We start from the raw sequence: 15,269 nt of genomic DNA, 5'->3' as shown, positions 1-15,269 counted from the left end.
CCACAAACGGAACAAACAAAAGAAACACCTCATATTTAATGTTGACTTTGGCCCTTTCTGTGATCAGCTCTTTTTTTTTATTCCTATCCATGCTTGACCTGAAAAATTCCTGCAGTTAAAAATTAGGATAAATGCTATAGTGGATAAAATATTGGAGGGGAAATGCAGTAAAGAAAAAGATGCAAGTTGCTTCCCGAGGAACGCCTAGTTGAGGATAATCTCAATTGTGTATGTTTAGTTTAATGAAGAGAAGGATGAGGGGGGACATGATAGCAGTGTTCCAATATCTCAGGGGCTGCCACAAAGAAGAGGGAGTCAAGCTATTCTCCAAAGCACCTGAAGGAAGGACAAGGAGCAATGGATGGAAACTAACCAAGGAGAGAAGCAATCTAGAACTAAGGAGAAATTTCTCTGACAGTTAGAACAATTAATCAGTGGAACAACCTGCCTCCAGAAGCTGTGAATGCTCCAACACTGGAAGTTTTTAAGAGGAGACTGGATAACCATTTGTCTGGAATGGTATAGGTTTTCTTGCCTGAGCAAGGGGTTGGACTAGATAACCTCCCTTCCAACATTATTTTTATTTTATTTTATTTAGGTTTTATTTTATTTTATTTATTTATTTTATTTTTGGGGGGTGTTCTGAGGAATGCAACAAGCACTGATGCTAGAATGTTGCACAAGAGCTTCCTTTTTCTTTTTAAACTTCTATTTTTTAAAAATGGATTTTTTACTTTATTTGACTTTTCCAATACATATTTCTTCTATCCCCAACACCTCACTTCTTCAGACAAACACCTGGCTATAGGGCTGCTAAAGCTATCTGCTCCATGGGCCAACAGGAGTGGGTTACTAAAATGATGAAAATGCCCTGGTGGCGCAGTGGTTAAAATGCAGTATTGCAGGCAAACTCTGAAGTTCGATCCTGACAGGGCTTAAGGTTGACTCAGCCTTCCATCCTTCTGAGGTCAATAAAATGAGGACCCAGATCATTGGGGGCAATCTGCAAACAATGCTTCTATTTTATAAACTGCCCACAGAGTGCTGTACAGTGCTAGGGGACAGTATATAAGCCTGAAACGCTATTGCTATGAAGATGCCTGAGAAACCCAATTTCCAGCCTCCAGTCCCCATGGAGATGATTCGAATATTGGCCCTCAATGCAGGGAAACAGTATGTGTTTGCAGGTTTTGGGGGCAGGAGGAACTTTGCCCAGTGATAAGGGTGCCTGTGTGTTCGTGTTCTTACCCTCCAGTGACTCGCTTGCTGATTCCTTCTCCTTCTCTTTCCCTGGGCAGGATTCCAAGAAGCAAATTGAAAAGACTTGGAAGGATTACGAGACCAAAGTGTGAGTAACCAACCCCTGTTGCCTCTGGCAGGAGTAGGCTTCTTCCTCCATCTTCTCCTAAACAAAAGTGTTTTGTTATGGACAAGCCATAAGGGAGGTTGTGAGATTTGGGTCAACCAGCCAACGAGAGTGTCCTTTATAACAGAGGTCACCAACCTTGGCAACTTTAAGACTTGTGGACTTCAGCTCCCAGAATTCTGGGAGTTGAAGTCCACAAGTCCTAAAGTGGTCAAGGTTGGCAACCCCTGCTTTATAATGTGCCTCTGGGCTATCCGGTATCTTTCTGGCTGTAGTGGTAAAGGACTATGGATCCCAAAAGCAAAAAGTGTTTTGAAGAACACTTGGAGTTCACCTACCTGTCAATCACTTCTTAAAGCAGCCGCTTCTTTTTCTGAGATTGCAACGTTTCTTCTGCAGCTGCAGGGCAATTCCTGGAGACACACTTTGATTAAGAAGTTGTACCTCTGTGCCTAACAAATGCCACATATTTTCTCAGGATGGCACTACAATTCTAGAAGACAGCCATGCAATCCTCAGGAAAGAGGCAACTGCTGCAAGGAATGGTTGAATGGTCTAGGGGTTTTCAAACTTGGCAACTTTAAGACTTGTGGACTTCAACTCCCAGAACTCCTCCAGAGGAATTCTGGAAATTGAAGTCCACAAGTTTCTTAAAGTTGTCAAGTTTGGAGACCCCTGGTCTAGGAGAATGCCCACAAAAGGGCATTCAGCTAACCAGCTTTTTCTTTTTGAACCCAAATCAGTGCATAGCCTAAATTGAAGGTAGCATTTGCATGCTGAACCTGGGATCTTCAAAATGAGCTGGGAAAAATATCTGCGTAAAGCCTCGGATATATTCTGCAACTCAGTGTGGACAATATGGGTGGAAGGTCTGGCTTGGTATGAGCAGCTTCCTAGGTTCGTGATGAAATTGACTCTTTAAGGCGTACAGGTAGTCCTAGACTTGCAACCATTTATTTAGTGACCCTTTGAAATTACAACATTGAAAAAGTGACTTGCAACCGGTTCTTACATTTACATCTGTCGCAGCATCTCCACAGTAACATGATCAAAATTCAGGCACTCAGCAACTGGCATGTATTTGTGATAGTTTCAGCATCCTGGGGTCATGTGATCACCATTTATGACTTTCCCAGTCGGCTTCTGATGAACAAAGTCAATGAGGAAGCTGGATTCACTTAACAACTGCACGATTCTCTTAACAATCATCGCAAAAATGGTCATAAAACCGACTGTGACTTGTTTTAACAACCCCCCTCCCCTTGCTTAGCAATGGAAATTCTGGTCCTAATTGTGGTTGCAAGTCAAGGACTACCGATAAAAAGCTGGAATCTTCTTTGAGTTATAGAGCTCAACAGAAGAATGCAGGTAATTGTTGCAAAATGCCTCAGCTTGAGAAAAAGCCTCCATTCTGAAAAGCTAGTTAGTGGCAACTGCCAGTGTGTCTCGTGTCCTGGACTGAGCCAAGTAGATCACGGTGCACCCTAGACCTATCTGTATTAAAATATGACCACGGGTACAGACAGATTGCAGCAACATTCACCTGTAGAATTCCCCGCACACCGTTCGTATCTCACAAATTATTCCGAATCTGTCCATCATGTTGCCGCTGGGATTCTCTGTTACCTTAGAGCAAAGCTGGAGAAGGAGAAGGAGCGAGCCAAGATATCTGGAGTCATCCAGACTGAACCTTCAGCCACGGAAATCACGGAGGACCTGCAGAAGGAACGCCGCACTTTCCAGCTGCAGATGTGCGAGGTAAGAAATGGCTTCTTCTAAGCTGTGCCTTAATTTTTCTCTAAGGTGGGGAAGGAAACTTTTGGCCCAGCAAATAACTTTGTTGCATTGGAATAAGCAACCCATCTGCACACTTACAGTCATCAACGAACTTGTTTAACACTTTGGTGACCCTGCAGTGATTTTTTTTTCACACATAACAGCTGAGCTGTTAGCTATGGGAAGAAATTTTTCATTAGTCTGAATTTCCTCCCATTGTGTATGGCAGCCACATCCAGAAGTCAGGAGTCCCACTTGGAGCAGAGCAGACAAGGCTGGCCTTAATGTGAGGCAGAGGGGATTGGCTGCCTCAAGTGGCGGATTTTGGTGGTCAGGAAAGAGTCACTGTGCAATTAATTAGTTATTTTAGTTTTACTTCCAGAGATGACTAGAGAAACTTTAGTATTCTAAGAGCTGTGGTGTTGCAGTGGTTAGAATGGTGGTTAGAATCACTGGAAATTTTTAAGAAGAGACTAGACAATCACCTGTCTGAGATGGTATATGTTCTCTTGCTTGAGGAGGGGCTGGACTAGAAGATCTCCAAGATCCCTTCCAGCTTCTTCTTCTTCTTCTTCTTCTTCTTCTTCTTCTTCTTCTTCTTCTTCTTCTTCTTCTTCTTCTTCTTCTTCTTCTTCTTCTTCCTCCTCCTCCTCCTCCTCCTCCCCCTCCTCCTCCTCTTCCTCTTCCTTCTTCTTCTGCCGGCAGTTCAGTTCTGACCAGCTCAAGGTAAAAATGAGTACCCAGATTGTTGGGAGCTGAGTGGTAAACTGCTTAGAGAGGGCTTTAAAGAACTATGGAGCAGTATATCAGTCTAAGTGCTATATTGCTGTTTCTATTTTTGCCTTGAATGCTGATATAATTTCAGCAGGGTTAGAGTGTAGGTGAATCCTCAACTTGCAACTGTTCATTTAGTGTCCATTCAAAGTTACAACCCCAGTGAAAAAGTGACTTACGAGCAGTTCTTGCACTTAAGACTGCTGCAGCATCCTCACGGATGATTATTACAGAAAGCAGCATAAGGAGGGCCAGGTACAAGTAATTTAAAAACATAAATATACAAAAGTAAAATTGCATAAAAAGCTAAAAAATACAAAACAAAAATCTTAACAAACAAACAAATCTAAAAAAATCTCAAGGAGGAGTCCAAGAAACAAAAATCAGCAGGATGAAAAGGGGGGGAGGTTGGACTACATGACCTACAAGGTCCCTTCCAGTTCTGTTATTTGGCATAGGATGGAGATGAAATCAGGCTAATGGAAAATTGGCTTTCTTGGTTGGATAGAATCCAAACAGCTTGAAACATTTTCGGATTGCTGTGCGTACCCTCCATGCTTGCTCCTGGCATTCTCCCAATCCATTGCATGAAATCACAGTTTCCCAAAAGTGTATTAGTTTGTTTGATTGAATAGCTGAACCCAATATTTAGGGGACTGAGACTCTTCCTGGATCTTACAGCCAACACTGCTTGAGTTATTCCTTTTGTTCACTGTGGCATGACTTTCCCCATTGCAGTCTATAAATCCTGTTTGCTTTGCAGAGCAAGATGACTTGTGTGTACTTACGGGGAGCACCTGATCTGTACTATTGCCAAAAAATGGCTTTGATATAGGCCAAGGAGCCTGTGTGTGTGTGTCTATGTGTGTTGCAATAGGCTGAGTATTTTGTATACTGTGCACATTAAAGCTACTTCCTGGTGGTTTGCAAAACCTTGCTTGGGTCTATGCGTTGAGACTTGTTCAGCTTGCTGCCCGAGCTATTGCACACAAAATGGATTCATTATAGTAAGTAGGTGCAGTTATTGTGAAAAGAGACTTGTTATATTTATATATTTGATCACAGATTTTGGCTATAAGCAAGCCAAACCCGTTGGCTGCAGAACATGATGAAGGAAACAAGATTTGTGTGCTCTTTTTCCAATATGTTTTACCTCCAGGAATTGGGGGTTAAAGAATCTTGACAACTGGCTGTATTTCAGTTGCTTGGCAAGTGACTCACCCTTACGACTGGTTGCAGTGTCCCACGGTCATATGACCATGATTTGCAATATTTTTTTGCTAGTTTCCAGCAGAAACTGTCCATTTACAAAGGGTTCACATTATGGACAGAGTGATTTGCTTAACGATTGCTGTAAAAAATGTCAAAAAACGTAACCGATCATGTGTTTTTATGTACGTAATGTACTGGATTGGACCGTAATGACTTAAACCAGAAATCCAGTCACAATTGTGGTTGTAAGCTGAAGACTACAGATTGCCCTTGACTTACAACCACAATTGAGCCCAAAATTTATGTTGCTAAGTAAAACATTAAGTGAATTTGCCCCATTTTATGACCTCTCTTGCCACAGTTGTTAAGTGAATCACTGCAGTTGTTAAGTTAGTAACATGGTTGTTAAATGAATCTGGTTTCCCCAGACTTCGTCTGTCATAAGGTCACAAAAGGGGATCACATGAACTGAGGACACTGCAACCATCATAAATACGAGTCAGTTGCCAAGAGACTGAATTTTGATCAAGTGACCATGGTCATGCTGCAATGGCCATAAGTGTGAAAAACGGTCATAAGTCACTTTTTTCAATGCCATTTTAATTTCGATTGGTCACTAAATGAACTGTTGTAAGTCAAGGATTATCTGTACTTGTAGCAGCATGCTGGCTCTGGAATTCTGGGAGTTGAAGTTCACACATCTTAAATTTGCCAAGGTTGAAAAACACTGCACTACAGCGTTCACTGGGGCAAGAATACACTTCCCAGAGTACATGTGCAGCCCCTGAATTTCATATTGTGAGAGAATCAGACTCAATGTCACCACAATATGAAAATGATGTTGAGACTCTAGAAAGAATGCAGAGATTAAGGGTCCAGAGGCTAAATCATATGATGAATGATTGAGGGAACTACCATGTTTCCCCGAAAATAAGAACGGGTCTTATATTAATTTTTGCTCCAAAAGACACATGAGGGCTTATTTTCCGGTTAGGTCTTATTTTTGGGGAAATTTGGTACTAAATGCGTCCGTCTGGCTGACAATCTTAACTGGGGCTTATTTTGGGGATGGGGTTTATATTAAGAGCATCCTGAAAAATCATGCTAGGGCTTATTTTCCCGGTGGGTCTTATTTTCGGGGAAACACAGTGGATATGTCTACTCTAACAAAGAGAAGGACTAAAGGTGACTTGATAGCAGTCTTCCAGTACCTGAGGGGCTGTCACAGAGAAACAACAGAAGAAAGGAAAAAGGAGAAATCTAAACTACTATATCTTTTATTTTTAATATGCCTCAGTTCTCTAAAGCAAGTTGGAAAGTGATTTGAAATACTTAAAGCAGTAAAAGCTATACATTAGTTAATGGGTGAAGAAGAAGAAAAATAATTGTACTAGAGTTATGTAGACACTTAAAACTAGAACTGAATGCAAACAGCTTTTAAGAATTCTCCACTGAATTTATGAAAACTGTCAAAGAAAATGTGAGAGAATTTTTGATGTCTCCTTTTAATAAGAAGAGATCTGAATTGGAAAAAAAAATCTCTCTTTGAGCAGAAATACCTGATTTCAAGCCTGAAAAAGACTGTTTTGATAGTTTTAGAAGAGATTCAAGTTCAAAATGCTATAAATTCAGCTTAAAACTCCTCCAGAATAATTAAAACATCCTATTTTACACTCAAGACTTTTAAAGATGAAACAGAATGATTGGTGCTCCAAGTAGGGTGTTTGGAATTCAAAACATTTTGCCCTCCCTATTGACAACCAACGGACATGCTTTTGAAAGAATGACATAGTCAATGCCCAAAGATCTCACTGTCTCTGAAGACAACAAGCATGCTTTCCAGCTGAAAGGACCTTCTCTTTAATGCAGGCTTCTGATATGCCCACATCAGCATCTGCCACATTCAAACCTACCACCCTGTGGGAAGTTTCCAGAATGTCTTGCTGTGGGAAGTGGCCAATTTCCATTTCCCAGAATGCCGTTAATTTAGCATGACTCTGATGCATTGTGGAAAGCACAAAATGGTGGTTTTAGCGACTGTGGGGGGAAGAGCCTCCTATACAGGTTTCACACAATTCTGAAGGTGCTCCCTGTTTTTAGAAAGCATAATTTATGAGTGGGATATGTTTAGTAGTAGTCTTTCATGTGAGAAGAGCTTATTAACATGATTATCAGAGAAAGCTGGGGGCTTGATGGCTCAGTGGTTAAAGATCCTGAGCTGGTCAACTGGAAAGCTGGCAGCCCAGGTTTGAGACGCAAGTGCCGCACGATGGGGTGAGCTACTGTTACTTGCCCCAGCTCCTGTCCACCCCAATTCTCATAGCAGTACTGTTTGCCTGATACAGATTTAATAGATGTTTTGGATTTAAAGAGGTACTCAGTCTGCCAAGGTAAGGGATCCACCTTTGTATAGAAGTAAAAGAGGAGAATGGCTGAGTTATGGCTGCAAGGGAAGCATTGCAGGAGTTGGGCGTTCCAGATAGGGTTAAAGAGTTTTGTGATGCCAGGCGTGTGGTGGGGTGTGTGTGTGTGTGTGTGTGTTTTCCTTCTTCTGGGTTCTGTGGAAGGATTGGGGCTGGGCCAGAGTGTGAGTCATCTCTTTGAATAGCTTCACTGTTAAATAAATAACAGCACATGGAAGCACTCAAGGATTCACTTGCAACTAGCAGAACAGATAGGGGAACTCAAAGGAGATCAGCATCTCTCTTGGAGTCTGTCATTTGTTCCTCTATCTGGGAATAGCCTTTCACTAATCTAGTACATCAGCACCTGGAAGTTGTAGCTCAGCAAATCTGGGAAGGCTGTGTGCTGAGTGATCTATCTCATAGGGCTATTCCTCCAGAGGAATTAGTTCAATCTTGGATTGTTTCGTTCATGTCATCAGCCTTTCCCAGCCATTTATCCCTTCAGATCTGACTGGGCAACCATCTCCAGAATTTGCCAGCCTACACATGTTTCGCAAAAAGGTCTGGTTCCCCCTAATATATCAGTCCCCAAATGATTTTTTTTCTCCTGTTCAATCCCATTTAATTCTCGGAGACTGCCTGGACACCTCCCTGCAATTTTCTTGGGAATTTTTTTTCAGAAGTGGTTTGCCATGGCCTCCTTTCTAGGGCTGAGAGAAAAGGATTGGCCTAAGGTCCCTCGGCTGACTTCATGCCCATGATGGGGCTAGAGCTCATAAGCTCCTAGTTTCTAGCCTGATGCCTTAACCAATATACTGAACTGGCTCTTTCTCTCCCAAATGATTAGATCTGGCCAACTCATGTAAAGGGCTTAGATGAGTACAAAGGTAGCTGGATTTTGCAGTGGGGAGGCACCCCAGTGGAAGTCATACGTGAACTCTAATGGAATCCAGCCATAGAAGAGAAGGGTGTATATCAGCCTTCTTTCGTGTAGCATATGCTAAATGGGTTAGAACTACATTTCCCCATATTCCCAGTCATCGGGCACATTGTTTTGGATTCTAGGATCTGTTGTTCCAGCGCATCTGAGATTGATGGTAGGTTGGAAAAAATAAGGTAAAATCTTCTTAACTTGATAACTTTATGGACACCTATTCTTTGGCAGTAATAGAGACATGGTTTATCATTGTCTTTTTTTGCACATTTTTCTAAACTTGGTCTATCTAGTCTGCAATCCTGATTTTCTTTGAATGACTGTCACCTGCCCTAGATCAGGGCCTGACTTGCTTAGTTGAGATATGATTGGTTGAGTGCTGCCACCTACTGTTCAACTGAAGCTTTGTCCAACTTTTTGGCTTGCTTGGGCCACATTGAGTGAAAAGACATTGTTATCTTGGGTGGCATATGAAGCACATAATATAGTTAATATCTTTAGATAGTAAGCTTCCTTTTTAAAGATATTTTTATTATCTTGTGGGTTACAGGTTGGACACACCTGCTTTAAGGCCAGGTTTAGGGTTAGCTCTTTAAACAAGAAAGGTAATTGTATTTACTTACACGTAGTCCTAAACTTACAACAGTTCATTTAGTGACCGTTCAAAGTTGCAACAGCACCAAAAAAGTGACTTATGACCATTTTTCACACATGATCATTGCAGCATCCCCATGGTCAGGTGATCAAAATTCAGCCATTTGGCAACTGACTCATATTTATGATGGTTTTGATCTTACAAGCGAAGTCAGTGGGGAAGCCAGATACACTTAACAACCCTGTTACTAACTGATCCACTGCAGTGATTCACTTAACGACTGAGGCAGAAAAGGTCATAAAATGGGGCAAAATTCACTTAAGAAATGTTTTGCTTAGCAACAGAAATTTTGGGCTCAATTGTTGTTGTAGGTCAAGGACTATATTTGTTTGTTTGTTTGTTTATTACATTTTTATGCTATCCTCTCCTCTACAAGGTGACTCTGGGCAGCTGAGTAAAAATGAGTAAAAAGTCTTACTGTAAAGTAAAAGAAGACTAGATTGCTGCTTGGCAGCCCCCATGATTATAATAGTAGCAGATAAAAGTAGCACTAGGAATTGCACTTAGACTTATATACCACCTCACAGTGCTTTACAGCCCCCTCTAAGTTCACAGAGTCAGTATATTGCCCCCCCCAACAATCTGGGTCCTCATTTTACCAACCTTGGAAGGATGGAAGGCTGAGTCAACCCTGAGCCGGTCAAGATCGAACTCCTGGCAGTGGGCAGTAAGTTAGCCTGCAATACATTCTAACTGTAGGAAGCATTCTAAATGTAGGAAGCAGCAGTAGGTTAAGCCATGCCATTGGTTGGCCCATGTCACAATTGTGTACTTTTTGCACCCTTCCTTTCTGTCCTGGCTTTCCTCAATGTCTATGACATCCTGTTTCAAGAGGAACTAGGCACAAGTATTATGTTGCGTTGAGTGATCTGGCTCAGCTGTGTGCTTTTTAGCCTTGGTGATAAAGGTAAAACTCAGTTTGGTTAACAGTTAGCCACAGATCATTGAATTCTTCAATATGTATTGCATTCAGTGCCCTAAGCGAAAACCAAATAAAGCACATTATGAATTATGGTTTGCCTACAATCAAGAATCAGGAAAGGAGTCGTCATCTTAAGAGGCAGTGGGAAAGTCCAGATTTCCTCTTGCTATAACAAAGGGTTGGCCTGGAGCAATGTTTCCCAATCTCGGCAACTTTATGATGTATGGACTCCACAAGCTGGCTGAGGAATTCTGGGAGTTGAAGTCCATACATCTTAAAGTTGCCAAGATTATGAAACAATGGCCTAGAGCAGTGACCTCCAACCTTTGGGACACCAGGGACTGGTTCCGTGGAGTTTTTTCTGTGGACCAGAGGGGGCCTGGTTTCGCATGCTGCCTGCATCCCGTGGATGGGGCTTCTCTTGTTTGCGTGGACCAGTTTTGGCATGCCATGGACTGGTGCCAGTCCACAGAGTGGGGGTTGGGGACCTCTGGCCTAGAGTATAAAGGGTAGGTTCATATCCTTACTCAGCCAAGAAGGTAACTGGATGATTTCGGAGCAGTTGTTCCTTCTCAGCTTGATCTTTCTTCACAGGATTGTAGTGAGAGTCTGGAAGAAAAAAGTGAAAATTTGGTAGAGAGCCAGCTGAATATAGAGGTTAAGATATCAAACTAGAAACCTTGAGTTCTAGACTGTTTTAGGCATCACGCTAGCTGAGAGACTTTAAGTCAGTCATGCTCTTACAACCCTGGAAAGGAGACAGTGGTAAACCACTTCTGAAAATCTTGCAAAAAGCAGTCCCTAGGAGTTGCAAAAAAGCAGTTGTTTTTCTTAAGAAAAGTGGTTGCTAGAAGTTGCAAAAAAGCAGTTGCTTTTCTTAAGAAAAGCACTTGTCAGGAGTCAACGACGAACACACACACACACACACACACACACACACACACACAAAGAATCATATACCAAAGGTATGATATATACTAAAGGTGGGTGTCAACAACCTTTTGAAATACTCCTCCAATTTGGGAAATCTCTCTGAATTTATTTTTTTCTATTTTCTCCAATTTTGCCTTTATGAAAACTACAGGCAGGCCTCATCTTATGACCATAACTGAGCCTGGAATTATAGTCATTAAATAGTGCCAGTCATTAAGCCGGTCATCACATGATTGACCATATTTTTGGGAGGGCAGTTGTTAAGTGAATCACAATGGTTGTTAAGCAAATGCTGTGTTTAACTGAGCCATTATCTGCAATGGACTTTTTTTTTTGCTGGAAACCATAATAAAATGAGGTCAAGTGACCACATGATATGGCTAATGGGCAAATAAATAAAATATAGCGGTATATAAATGCCCCTCCTATTGCTGAGGACTCAAAATGTCATCACATGACTGTGGAGGAAGGGTGGCAGAACTTCAAAATTGTGTCATAAGTATCTTTTTCTGGGTCCCTTGTAACTTTGAACAGTCACTAAGCTACCTGTCGTAAGTCAAGGACTACCTATATAGCACCAATAAGGAAGCAGCCCCATGGAGTTCCTTCGCGATGTGTACCCTTGAGATTGAATTCTTACGTTTGGAAGCCAAATTGCAGGATCCAGTCTGGGTGTCACAGGACCAGAGATTTAGTCTTCCAAGCTTTCAGACTTTGTACTGAATAAGAATAGCCCTAAGCACACATTCTGGTAAGAGAGAAGTTCCCCCAGGATGGGCTCCAGCACAAATTCAAAAACTTGGGAGACTAAACCTCTGAGGTCCTGGTAACCGACCCAGATCCTGCAACATTATCCAGGGATATGTACAGTATATTTGCCTTCATTCGGAAGCCAAATTGATCACACAACACCAGAGACAGGGATGTTACAATGAGCAGCAGGACTTTGTACACACCTCTTTATTAAATAAGGGCAAGAACACCAGGCCACACTTTATATTTCTCTACTCCTGAGAGTGAGAGGTTGCAAGCAAATTTATTTCAATCCAGAAAAGTGAGAACTTTTGTGTAAAGCATGGGGGCTCAATCTGGGTTGCATTAACTGAAGAGGAATTGTCTTGGGCCACTTATGAAATATATAGTTCATGTATATAAATCACATTATAATGTTAAACATTTACGATCTTGTGGGGCCGCATTACTAGCTGTCCAGGGCTGCATGTGGCCCCTGGGCCATGGATTGAGCACAGCTGATTCAAAGAAATGCAGAGAAAATTCTCTGCTTAGCATTAATGTCAATAGTAATATATAAGTTATAAAGTAAGCCATATTTGGGGCAATATGGATAAGCTGGCCTGGTCATTGATTGCTTTTGCAAATCAGAGAAATTGTATGCATGCACGTATACACCCAGCTTTAAATCCCCAAGAACTCAGTCATGTACTAAGTTTAAATTTAAACAAAATTATACTGTAGTGGCCTTCCTCCAGTTAAGTGCTACAGTAGAATGCAGATGAGAGCTATTGAATGTCCATGCTAATAAGTCAGTTTCCCAAACACACCTCCCTTCCCTTAGCCTTTTGCTTGGCTTATCCTGGCTCTAATATTTCTGAATCTCCAATTCTCTGGACTCTTATTTAGTCACACTGTTGGCAGGAAGACAGGGAAAGACATAAATATTGTTGCTGTCTTAGCTTGTAAAGCTCTGCTGTACAGAAAACACTCTGAGGTGTTTTCAAAACCCAACACCTCCCCCTGTGGGATGTTACCGAGTCTTGATTGTCAGGTTTTCTCTAAGACCCCCATTGCAACATTTGGGGGCATCTGGCAGAAGCTTTGCTGAATGCTTTTTCATTGTGTCCCTGTGAAATCTCCCCCAGCTGAAACATTTGGTTGCATTCTCAAGAGGGAAGGGAGTTTGTGATAGTGGTGGTGGGGAAGCACAATGGGCTGTGTCTGACTCTAAAATGGCTCTGGTTTCTCACAAGACTTGGCATGTTTCAACTGACCAGATGGGACGTGGATTCTTTGCCACGGATACATGTCTGTGAGAATGTATTGTACTATGGGAAAAAGGATCCCAGCCTTGTGAAAGACCGAATGGCAGTTTTGATCCATTGCATGCTGAGCATTCTGCTAAAAGCTGCAGGCACCAAAGGATAATAACATTAATGTTCAAATTTGGTTTTTAATTTGCCTTGATGGTGGTTTAAAGGTTGTGTAAGCATGGAGGTACTGAGGAAATTTCCATGGATGTCATTTTTGTTACACGACATTCCACTGTTCGGAAATCTTCCTAGTTACCTAAAACTTTGCAATCTTAAACCACCTCCAGGTAAAAATCCACCCTTCCATGTTTTCCATTCCCTATTATTCTGTGTTCTATTTTCTAACTAGATGGTGAATGAACAACAGATAGGTTGGCTCACACAGTATCTCTTTTACTAACAACGTATTGACATTTTGAAGAAGCTGTTGTCATTGGATTGTAATTTGCTGTTCTCATCTGCTTTTTTCTTGCCCAGTATCTTCTAAAAGCCAACGAATGCCAAATGAAGCAAGGGCCAGATTTTCTGCAGAGTCTCATCAAGTTTTATCATGCGCAACATAAGTAAGTGTATAGCTAAATGTCTGTGGAGATTCTCAGTCATCCAGGCCTTAGTTATCCCAAAGATGCTTCTTCATGAGGCAACTGGACTTCCTTGTTTTTCTTTGAAGACGTTTCACTTCTCATCCAAGAAGCTTCTTCAGCTCTGAGTAAGTAAGTGTATTACAGAGTTGGCTCTGCAGTTTGTCAGCATGACTCCTTTCGATGGGCTTCTTGAGTACAGCTCAAGTCCTTGAGGCTGTTTCAAACAATATGAAATGTGGTTGAATACCTGCTTCTGTGGCAGCAAATAGGCTAACCTCTTCATGTTTTCTTTTTTTTCCTTCTCCATCCTTGGCTTTTAAATATTTCAAAATGTTTCCAGTTTCTTCCAAGATGGCTGGAAGGCATCTCAGAACCTCTACCCATTCATCGAAAAACTAGCCGCCTCCTTACATGCAGTAAGTTGTCACTGGATTTTCACCTGACTATGAACTCATGTTCAGCTCTTGACTTACAAGCATGGCTTTCTTAGCTATGAAAAGGACCGGGTGGCTAGATTTTCAATAAGCAAGGGTAGTCCTTGACTTATGACAGTTTGTAAATTAGTGACTGTTCAAAGTTACAGTGGTGCTGAAAAAAGCGACTTATGACCGTTTTTCACACTTACGACCATTGCAGCATCCCTATGGTCACGTGATCAAAATTTGGACCTTGGCAACTGGCATGTATTTATGACGGTTGGAATATCCCAGGACCATGTGTTTCCCGTTTGTGATCTTCCGACAAGCAAAGTAAATGAGGAAGCCAGATTTATTTAACAACCCTGTTAATAGAATCCAATCTGGGCCGGTCACCAGAATCAGAGATTTAGTCTTCCGAGCTTTCGGATTCCTACTGGAACCCATCCTTGGGGAACCTCTACTGGAATGTAGTAACCCTGTTATTAACTTAACAACTGAAGTGATTCAGTTAACAACTTGGTAAGAATGGTCATAAAGTGGGGCAAAACGCACTTAACAATTGTCTTGCTTAGCAATGGAAATGTTGGGCTCAATTGTGGCCGTACGTCAAGGACTACCTGCATGAGCTGTAGTGGCGCAGTGGTTAGAGTGCAGTTCTGCAGGCTAATTCTGCTGACTTCCAGCTCTCTGCAGTTTGGCAGTTCGAGTCTCACCGGGCTCAGGGTTGACTCAGCCTTCCATCCTTCCAAGGTTAGTAAAATGAGGACCCAGATTGTTGGGGGGCAATAGGCTGACTCTGTAAACCTCTTAGAGAGGGCTGAAAAGCACTGTGAAGTGGTATATAAGTCTAAGTAGCAAATAGCTGTTGCTATTTTTTTTTTGCCATGCTTAGCCTGACCCATTCAATACCATGCTTACACCCTTTCCGTTCTCTTCTGGGTTTCTTCTCCATGCATGGTGCTCCTTCTATGAAAGCACAGCCTTTGTTTCTTTCAAATCCCACATCAGAACTTGGGTTTCTGTTCTTTTCTGCCTATTCCTTGAATGTGAGAAGTCCATGCACCTTCAACTTGCCAAGGTTGAGAAACAGTCTGACTGCAGATGAGTTCTTGAAATACTCCACCAAGCTGCCCAGTGGAGAAGCTTGTGTGAATGGTTTCTCCCCTGCATTTTCGTCTGGAGAACAAGAAATTATCCAGGGATTTTTTGAAGGCAAGATACTTTTCTTTTCACTCCAAAAA

General features: G+C 41.8%; 1 protein-coding gene across 3 annotated transcripts in view; it reads left to right on the top strand.

Annotated features, from left to right (window-relative positions):
• Nucleotides 1-15,269, top strand: part of ASAP3 (ArfGAP with SH3 domain, ankyrin repeat and PH domain 3) — a 91,940-nt gene that overhangs the window by 50,153 nt on the left and 26,518 nt on the right. For 2 of the 3 annotated variants that reach the window (XM_039334291.1, XM_039334293.1), the window contains exons 5-8: nucleotides 1,299-1,348; nucleotides 2,998-3,124; nucleotides 13,503-13,588; nucleotides 13,950-14,025. In XM_039334291.1, the coding sequence (XP_039190225.1) occupies nucleotides 1,299-1,348; nucleotides 2,998-3,124; nucleotides 13,503-13,588; nucleotides 13,950-14,025 (339 nt within the window). The remainder of the gene's footprint in view (nucleotides 1-1,298; nucleotides 1,349-2,997; nucleotides 3,125-13,502; nucleotides 13,589-13,949; nucleotides 14,026-15,269) is intronic. The other variant, XM_039334292.1, reaches the window with a different exon arrangement.

The sequence above is a fragment of the Crotalus tigris genome, unplaced genomic scaffold (genome assembly GCF_016545835.1).
Source record: "Crotalus tigris isolate CLP2741 ecotype Arizona unplaced genomic scaffold, ASM1654583v1 scf7180000017628.32516253702:7417878, whole genome shotgun sequence".
Lineage (NCBI taxonomy): Eukaryota > Metazoa > Chordata > Lepidosauria > Squamata > Viperidae > Crotalus > Crotalus tigris.
This window is presented reverse-complemented; position numbering and strand designations above follow the sequence as displayed.